This window comes from Haematobia irritans, chromosome 1 (assembly GCF_050003625.1).
Source record: "Haematobia irritans isolate KBUSLIRL chromosome 1, ASM5000362v1, whole genome shotgun sequence".
Classification (NCBI taxonomy): Eukaryota; Metazoa; Arthropoda; class Insecta; order Diptera; family Muscidae; genus Haematobia; species Haematobia irritans.
In genome coordinates, this window is record NC_134397.1 from 278416192 (window position 1) to 278426444 (window position 10253).

At 33.2% G+C, this 10253-nt stretch overlaps 1 protein-coding gene across 1 annotated transcript; it reads right to left on the reverse strand.

The window, feature by feature from the left end:
- Window positions 1-5878: 5878 nt before the first annotated feature.
- LOC142236709 (uncharacterized) lies at window positions 5879-10253 on the reverse strand. Its single transcript, XM_075307952.1, has 5 exons — window positions 9824-10253; window positions 8786-9739; window positions 8167-8248; window positions 7887-8109; window positions 5879-6019 (listed from the first exon to the last, which is right to left on the reverse strand). Exons 1-5 carry the CDS (start codon window positions 10251-10253, stop codon window positions 5879-5881), a joined length of 1830 nt encoding a protein of 609 aa, XP_075164067.1.

The following is a 10253-nucleotide window of genomic DNA, read 5'->3' on the forward strand; positions in this document are numbered from 1 at the left end:
CCCTATACCAAATTTTAGGACAATCGGACTAAAACTGCGAGCTGTACTTTGCACACAAAAATACATCAACAGACAGACAGACGGACAGACAGACAGACGGACATCGCTAAATCGACTCAGAATTTAATTCTAAGACGATCGGTATACTAAACGATGGGTCTCAGACTTTTCCTTCTTGGCGTTACATACAAATGCACAAACTTATTATACCCTGTACCACAGTAGTGGTGAAGGGTATAAATATGGGAAACATTTAAATCTGAAGCAATTTTTAGGCAACTTCGCAAAAGCGTATTTATGATTTATCGGTCGATAGCTAAAGTGACTCACACGTCTAACCGGTGCCACCGTGGTGCAATGGTTAGCATGCCCGCCTTGCATACACAAGGTCGTGGGTTCGATCCCTGCAACGACCGAACACCAAAAAGTTTTTCAGCGGTGGATTATCCCACCTCAGAAATGCTGGTGACATTTCTGAGGGTTTCAAAGCTTCTCTAATTGGTTTCACTGCAATGTGGAACGCCGTTCGGACTCGGCTATAAAAAGGAGGTCCCTTGTCATTGAGCTTAACATGGAATCGGGCAGCACTCAGTGATAAGAGAGAAGTTCACCACTGTGGTATCACAATGGACGGAATAGTCTAAGTGAGCCTGATACATCGGGCTGCCACCATAAGCGTAGGAAGGCCTCTGGGGAGGGGGCTTAGACCCCCACAGAAAAATTTTAGCCCCCCCCAGAATTTGAAACACTATTTATGATTTTCCATTTTTCAATAAATGTCAATAGTTTTTTTTTAATTTTTATAACAATTAAATAAGTATATACAATCGCACAAAGTTCCGCTAAAGACTTTCATGAACAATCGAATTACTTGGGTTGTGGTAGCAGTTGCCGATGGCAATGTTTGAATTCAGATATTTATGAAATAAAGCTGTGGTTGACCTTTTGATTGATTTAGTTTAGTCAATTTAATTAAAAAAAAATAGTAATTGATATTAAAACTATTCTTTCATAAATTAATATCTTAATAATGCTGTGAAAAAGCGTCGCCAAAAAAGTAGTGAAAATGTTCTTTTTGGGTCTAGAAGTGGTGCAAAATTGGCGAAGAAGCAATGAATGTAATATGAGATTGTCATAGGACAAATGTCCACCGTTTCAACAGTCGTTGCAATGAATTTACATCACTTCTTAAGGTGAGATCCGAATTCAGTGTTTTGAATGTGAATTAAACAATTTTGTGATATTTTCCCAAATAAATAATTTTTTTATTGTTTTTATGATTTTTAATGCATTCTGACGCTTGTTTGAAACGTTTTTCCTCGAATAATTTCCAAAATGATCGATTTTTCTATAATGGATTTAGCAGTTTTATGGCAAAATTTGAATAATTTGTACCAATTTATTTATTCTTACTCTTTTTTTTAGACTATTTGAAAAAAAAGAAAACAAAAAATTACACATTAAAATATGAAAAAAATGAAGTAAAAACTTCCTGTGTAGTTAAAATAATTGAGGACATTTTTGGAAGTGCTTTTAAAGGTGTGCCTTTAGAACAACTCACATTTTTTTGCTGGGAAAAGTGTGGAACTACTTTTAGTTGCTTTATTATAAATTAATTGTCGAGTTATTTTGATGACTACTTTTTTATTCAATTTTATGAAATAAAACATTAATTGAACCTATAAGTTCAGTCTATAAATTTTTAGCTAGGGGGGCTATAGCCCCCCTAGGAAATTTGTCTAGCTACGCTAATGGCTGCCACATAACCTAACCTAACCTAACCGGACACTACCAACGTTAGGTTTAATTTTATCAAATCTCTGTGAAAAATATAGATTTATGGGTAAAATTATACACCAAAATAAAGGAAATTTTGTTTATTTTTCTATTACAAAGCAAAAAGGCACAAAACGGTCACTCTTAATATATACATTTAAAAAATGAAATTCATTCCACACATCTAGCCGGATTATTCAAAAAGCGCATTACACTAGATTACACTGAAAGTGTACACTTGATGAATCTCAAAAACGGTTCCATAAAAAATGTTTAAACATTTTTTCGAATTCAGCAGTCGACTCTCATCATAGCACTGATTGTGAAAATTTTAGAGTAAATCAGGCTAAAATTCTGGCTGCTGGGGTCATATTACTAGATATCGGGCGAAAGATATATATGGGGGCTATATCTAAAACTGAACCGATTTCTTCGAAAATCAATAGGGTACTATTCTGACTCTAAATACATACTTGTGCCAAATTTGAAGTCGATTAGACTAAAATTGCGACTGACAGTATTGACTGACAATATTGCCAAAGACACCAAATGTCTATCTCGTTTCCTTCTAGGTATTGCAAACATCCACCCAGAAAAAAGTGACCCCTTCTTTAAGTTAAAATGAACTCATTGTGAAGAAAGTTGAACTTCGTATAGCGCCAAAGACATTTTTATTTTTTTGAACGATGTGATTTTCGTTGAAATTAGGTAGAATGTTAATATTTTCTAAAATTAACCAAAATTTTTTCTTCCTTGCTTAGCGTAGAAGACGCATTTCTCTAATCTAAAGTGATTTTCCTTGTCCAAAAGTCGATACACTTTTCAATGAGGTCGTGTTGTCCTTATAATTGAGTGATTGGACTTAAAAATGGGTATCATAACATGAAAGGAACATTTTTTGGGCTAAGGTCAACTTGACTTTAATAATTCAGAAAAATTCTCTAAAATTAATGAAATTGTCTTTAAATTTGTTGTCTTTTTGAATCTTGGCTACAAAGCAAAAAATCGTTAATAATTAGAACATGATTTTCAACACTTTGTTTTAAAAACGTTTTTACTTGAAAAGTCGTGTCTGAGTTTGAAAAATAAAGTTGTCGTTAACTTGTTTTTTAAGGACTTTGGTAGCATATGAAGAAAAAAGCTGAAAAAGCGAAAAATTAAAATTTGCTTCCTAGAGTCAGGTATACAAAACCCTAATTTAAAAGAGAATTGTGTTTTAAAAGTATCCTTACTTGAATTCTGCGCTTCTTTGGCTCGGAATCAATACCAAAATTGCTAAAGTAAAGACAAAATCTTTAGAACCGGGCATGCTTTTTTTTCAGTGTATGAAATTCTCCAAAATTCTCCATTAGTAGTTTAAAATTTTAAAGTTTTTTATTACAATAAACTTAACAGCATTATCTACACACAATCGAGATGTTATATGCGAAGAATTATAGATTTAGATCACTTCACTCTTAGAAAAATATGTTTTTCATATGTTCCGATATAAACAAAATGTGTTTCGGGCACAATAAAAATCATATGTGTGAATGCAAACATATATACATTTACAAATTTCGACTAAACATACATATGTTGTGATATTTTATTCAAAGCGACAGAGAGAGTATAGAGAAAGAAATAGAGATGGAAACCGGGAGAGTTTACGGGAGAGTCCACGTGGCAAACAAATGTATGTTTCTGTTAAATAATGTTATGTTTCCTTGGGCTCGTGGGCGCTGCAAACTATGCTATATAAGTGTAACTTATAACGATAATTATCTACTGGTGACTATAACAGCTACGTAGTCCAGTGGGTAGTTTGTTGGCTTACAAACTGTATAGTCCTCGGTTCGATTCTCCGTGCAGGCGAAAGGTAAAATTTAAAAAATTTATAAAAGTGAATAATTTCTTCAACATTATTTGTATTACAGAAAAAGGTGCCAAGAACTAAAATATTTCGAGGAAGTGAAAATTACGAGTATGTTAGGCAATGAGCACAATCGTGCTCATTGGGCTCAAACTGCTTCCAAACATATGATATGTTCACATAAAACAAACATATTAATGTTTCGGCAGTATCCAATAATATATGTGCTTCCTGCAAAATATGTTTGGAACATATGTTAAAGAAGCGATTTTTTTGAGGGTGTTGGTACACATAAAACTATTGAAAGTATTTTACGAAAGTTATCCGAATAATAACAAGAATATGACGCAATAATATGACACTTGCTTATCAAATGCGACCAAGTGTCTTTTTTTATAGATTAGATTCAGTATAAAGCTGTCATGCGTGTGCTTAAAATTACAAAAATAACGGGTAGTTCACAGTTGTTCGACTTTAAACAGGTGTCCTCATATGGGGACAGAGGGCGGTAATGGGTTAATATATACGAATTAAAATACTAACGTTGAGATATCCGTGATAATTATAATGTAATTCGACTGATATTTCCACCAAGAGATTATGTTTACTTTTGTTTGGAAATAAAATGTAGAATGTATTACTCTAATATTGCACTTATCGGTTAATTTATTTCTACATGTATTTTTTTATAAACTTGTCATATTTTTTAAACCACTCTTATATAATAGCAGACAACTTAATAAAGATATAGATCTGCTCATGGATGTTGGATTGAGGAAACAATGCTTTCGTGCTTTAGTGATTTTCCTAAGCATTAAACTGATTAATGAGATTTTCATCTTCTCTTTTTTAGGGAAAATTTCACCTTAATGAAACCAAATATCAAAATGTAAATGGACACAAATAAAGGGAAACTATGTGTGTTTTCGTTTTAGCATTATTAGATATTCAGCGTATAAAGTTTTGACTAACTGAAAAAGGCCTACAATAAATATTCAGGGTCTCTGACACAGAGTCACTAATTTCGCTTCGGATTGACATGACCATTTTTATTGTTTACATTACTCAGAAAAATATCACCAAAAGCTTTCTACTTAAAAAGTTGAAGAAAACCTTTTTAGTTAAAGTTAAGAAAATGAGCCACCGTGGTGCAATGGTTAGCATGCCCGCCTTGCATACACAAGGTCGTGAGTTCGATTCCTGCTTCGACCGAACACCAAGAATGTCAGCAGTAATGCTGGTGACATTTCTGAGTGTTTCAAAGCTTCTCTAAGTGGTTCAACTGCAATGTAGAACGCCGTCCGGACTTGGCTATAAAAGGAGGTCCCTTGTCATTGAGCCTAATATAGAATCGGGCAGCACTCAGTGATAAGAGAGAAGTTCACCACTGTGGTATCACAATGGACTGAATAGTCTACGTGAGTCTGATACATCGGGCTGCCACCTAACCTAACCTAAGAAAGTGATTCAAAATACGTTGCTTAAAAATCATCAAAATGATGAAAACTCGTCAGATTTGGATGGAACACAATTACTCTCCTTCCTTCAAACGGTCCAATTGTTGAAAGTACATTTTCGAGATAAGAGCATTGCTTTATGGTAGCAGCTTACAGGAGATAATTTATGGATTCACGGATGGAGGTCATCTTGTGCCATCCATACAAAGGGATTCCTTTTGTATAAAGCCTTATTCAAATTGTTCCAACAGGTTTTTTTTGCAATCTTCATCGACCATCGAATTTTCACCCCTATCGAAGACCAAAATAATTTAGAAATTGAAAAAAAATCTTAAATTATTTAACACTATACAGTGTTGTGGACACTTGTTTAAACTATAATTGCGGTCAACATCAAGGTGTATCATTTGTGAAAAAGTTTTGCCCCTGTTTTGTGCAAATATCATTACTCGATGCCAATAACGTATGACCAGATATGTCAGTAACACAAATTGAATTGACACAATTAAAAATACATCTGACACTATGACCGTTCGGACAACAAATTTTTTTCAAGACCACCCATCATCACTTGCAATTGAAACCTGATTGTTTGTTGAGGTTCATTACTTAATTGCCAACATGGAGTCTCATATCAACCCTCCCAATATACGTGTTACAGTCTTGTGGAAAGAATGCATGTGACCTCTTAAGCGAGGATGTGTAAAAGAAGAAGTTAATTCAATTCAACACTTTACCTTTATATGGTGGAGTTGTTGTGGTGGTCCGAACTACTCCTGTGCGATTTTCTTCATTATAAGCAAGGGGTATTGTTACTTCCATAGTGGTCGAGAAAAGCTATTAAACTAATTACACCATTTTTGACCAGATAATTGCCATTGCCAAGTTTATCCAGCTGAGATGAGATGGTAGTAAGTAGGTTTTTCATAACGAACTGTGAGAGCAACAACGCACCAGGAGTGTAAGTAAACACACTTATAATGAGACATTGACACAATATTTTGAGGATAACGAAATACAGAAAAGTTTTATAATGGGAAAACTTGTCATTGTTCTAGAATTTACTCAATTTAGAGAAGAGAAGGTTAGTATATACGCTTTCTACACATACGACCTACCCACTTCTACACTCAAGTCTGCTATAAACAGCAGTCGATGTCTGCTGTTATATTTTGTGTAATTGTATCGTAACCCTAAGTTGACATTTTTATTTGTTCAGCCAAACTAAAACATGTTTTAGTGTAATCGAGCTAAACAATAGCAGACAATATTTGCTATTTCAGCAAACACTGACTGCTTTCCCTTTTTAGCAGACTTTTTGCAGTTTCAGCAGACTTTTCTGCTGTTTCTTAGCAAATTTCTTTGGGTGTGCAATAATAACCTAATAACATGTTTATCGCAACCATGTTATTTTCTCGGAAATTATGTATGCTCATGCAAAAATCATATTTTGCTTTTAAAACATGTTCTCAGCTTGTATTAATGCTGGTAATCTCACATATTCTATAAATGGCGAATTGGGAATGCACAATCAAATTTTTCAATTGTACTAAACAGAACAAACAAATTTACATTTTTGTTTCAAATGGTACCAACTTTGACGATTGTCATACATACCGATCTTAAGATTTAAACTGGATATTGCAATTTCTATTCAATTTGTCTGAACTGAGCATTGCTTGTATCTTTGATTAGTATTTATTCTCGTTGTAAGTTATTAAGCAATGAATTGTTCCAAATATGTAGGTCATTGTAGTACCTTTCATGTGGAATGTACCAAATTTAGAACAATTGTACCAACTTTTGCATACTTGTGGTGAATGAACCCAAAATAACCTAACCCAACCAGTGTTACCGTTGCAGGCTAATACTTTAGTGCCACCTTTTTGTTATGCCACTAAATGTTATGCTTTTTGAGCCTCTTTTTTAATATTGTGCCACTTTTTTATATTGTGCCACTTTTTAATTCGATTCATTTATATTGTAATATACACTACCGAAGTAAACCTAATGTTAAAAACTTTAATTTTTCTTCTGTTTTTACTTGTACTAACAGCATGTAGAACAAAAATTGCCATTTTGAAAACCTACCTCAATTACTTCAAGAGCTATATGCTTGTTCTGAAAACTTGATTCTTGAATTGTGACCAAATGGCCTTACGAAAATAAGAGCTATTTGGCCTATAATATCCATCAAATTGTGAGAAAAAATACAAAAAAGTATCCGAAAAAGTACCAGCTATAGTTTTTGTATGAATGCTCATTTTCGTATTTTTCGTTTATTTATTTATTTATTTATTTATTTATTTCGTCTAGGGAAAATATTCCTTACAGACTAATGCTTAATAATAAATTGTGTTTAACAAGTTCTTAAATTGATTAATATTCAAAGAAAAGTCTACGTCGTATAGCAAACTTATTCTATTACATTCTGTAAGAAATCTAGTGATGGGCTCATTCATAGCGTAGCTAGTTCTATGACAAGGAACATGAAAAACTTCAAAATTTCTTAATCTTCGGGATGGTACATGAAATCCTATTTTACTAAAAATATAAGGACAATCTAAAGTGCCACATATAACTTTATATAAGAATAGAATGCATTGCAGAAGTCTTCGATCTTTTAATGTAGGCAAATGTATCAATTTACATCGATGCTCATAGAGTGGAATTGGCTCAGTAAAATTGAGTGAACTTAAGCAAAACTTCACAAATTTTTTCTGAAGACGTTCAATACGATTAATATGCGTACTACACGACGGGCTCCAAACAATTTGTGCATATTCTAACTTTGTCCTTACAAGCGCAGTGTACAAAGTCTTGCGAACATAAGGATCTTGAAACTCTGTACTATGTCGTCTGATCAAAGCTAAAAGGGCATAGGCTTTTGGCATTATGTAATCAATATGAGCATTAAATGATAATTTAGAATCGAAAAAAATGCCGAGATCTAAAATCTCACTAACCTGCCTAACACGATTATCGGTAACATAATACTCAGATATCATTGGGGAGTGACGACGACTAAAACATACATAAAAACATTTTCTAACATTTAGTGACAAGTGATTAATCTCACACCAATTCACAATCGAATTTAAATCACATTGAAGATGAATAGCATCTAATAAACTATTGACGCACTTGAATAATTTTAAATCATCTGCATATAACAAAGTGTTGGAAAAAGAAATGCTCTTAGGCAAATCATTTATGAACAAATTAAATAATAGTGGGCCCAGAACACTACCCTGTGGAACCCCTGATTTCGCAAAATAATTATAAGAGTTTACGCCATCAATAGACACCAAGTACACTCTATTGAATAAATATGACCCAATCCACTTTAATGATTTTGAATGAAATCCAATCCTTGCTAATTTCGCAAGCAATATATCATGATCGACTTTGTCAAACGCCTTGGATAAATCAAGAAAAATAGTATCTACTTGGCAACCCCTTTCGAAACTATCTATGCAAAAATTAGTAAATGATAAAAGATTCGTTGTTGTAGACCTGCCACTTACAAATCCATGTTGGTAAGTAGATAAAATCGGCTTAACAGCAGCAGAAATGTAACGATACATAACATGTTCAAATACTTTAGAAACATTCGACAATTTTGATATGGGCCTATAATTAGATATATCAGTTTTATTTCCCGATTTAAAAATTGGAGTTACAAAAGAAATTTTCCAACGATCGATAAATAACCCCGATTGTAATGATTTATTAAATATTAATCGTAACGGTAAACAGACAGAAATAGCAAGTTTTTGTAAAAGAAACGCAGATAAACCATCAACATCAAATTTGCGTGAAGCTTTCAAGGATGCAATTGCATCCAAAATATCACTCTCATTAATTTGAATGAAACCAAAATCTAAACAATCATCAACAAGGTCCAAGTAAGAAGTACTATCATCGTAGTGAACTTCCTCATTGAAATTTGATGCGAAGAAAGTTGCGAATAAGTTAGCTAAATCCACAGAATCATTAACAATAATATCACCTAAATGCATCGACGATGGGTATTCACTGAATGATTTTTTCGAGTCTATATATTGCCAAAAAGACTTAGGATTGTCCTTGATCCTATTCTGAAAGTCTAGTAAGTATTGCTTATATAGAAACTTGTTTAAGTAATCAAATTCACGCGAATAATATTTGTAACGCTCATAATTTACATTATCTTTATAATTCTTAAACAGTTTGTAGAACTTATTCCTTAAATTCTTTAACTTTTTCAATCCTGGCGTGTACCATGGAAGTTTATGCACCTTACCATTACTAGCTCGCAAGTATTTATTAGTATGCATCTGAATTTTATTGACAAAATAAAAATAGCAATCATCTACTGATTTGTCATTAAACGCATCAGCCCAGTTATAATCTAATAACTCCTGATTTAAAATCTCAAAATTACAATTATCAGGGTAAAAATAATTACAATACGATGAACTAATTTTACGAAACATTATAAATTCAAAATCAATTTCTAAAGCCACATGATGCATATCTGGCATGGATAAAGGCATTTCACATTTACTAATATCGAATTGTAAATTGCTACTAATAAAAATTAGATCTAAAATACGATTAAGAGAGTTGACAAACCCATTTATCTGACATAAATTTATACTTAGAAGTGTATCTATAAAATTTATTTCAATTGAAGTATTAACATTCATTGCATATAACAACCGGGAGTCAGGAATTGTAGTCCATATCAGCTTACTTAGATTGAAGTCACCAAAAATAGCAAGTTCATTTTGATGACATTCTTCAGCAATTTGTTTCACATTCTGAATATGCTCATTATATACAGTATAGGAGCTTGTAGGGGGAATGTATGAAACTACCACAGTCAAATTAGATTGGCCACTTATAGTAATACATAATTGATCCAATAAACTGTTATCATTGGGCAAATTTACTCTCATAGCAGCTATACCACGACGGACAGCAACAAGCACACCACCACCCCTCATGTTATTAGTACTCATAGTATCTCTATCCTTACGGAAAACTTGAAATAATCTGGCATCAAAGAATTCATCATCATGGAAATCGCTGTTTAACCAGGTTTCAACCAAGACGATCACATCATAAATACACTGACTGGTGTTAAAGAAAATATCCTGGCTTTTAGTGCGCATGCCAGACAT

What these genes read in the sequence shown, in the direction of transcription:
- LOC142236709 (XM_075307952.1), bottom strand. Translation starts at nt 10,253, where the DNA reads ATGTCTGGCATGCGCACTAAAAGCCAGGATATTTTCTTTAACACCAGT. An exon ending in ATCGGGGTTATTTATCGATC is followed by an intron (nt 8,249 to 8,785) that starts GTTGGAAAATTT and finishes TGTTATATGCAG; the next exon opens with ATGATTTAAAATTATTCAAG. An exon ending in AGACTTTGTACACTGCGCTT is followed by an intron (nt 6,020 to 7,886) that starts GTAAGGACAAAG and finishes TTGCTCTCACAG; the next exon opens with TTCGTTATGAAAAACCTACT.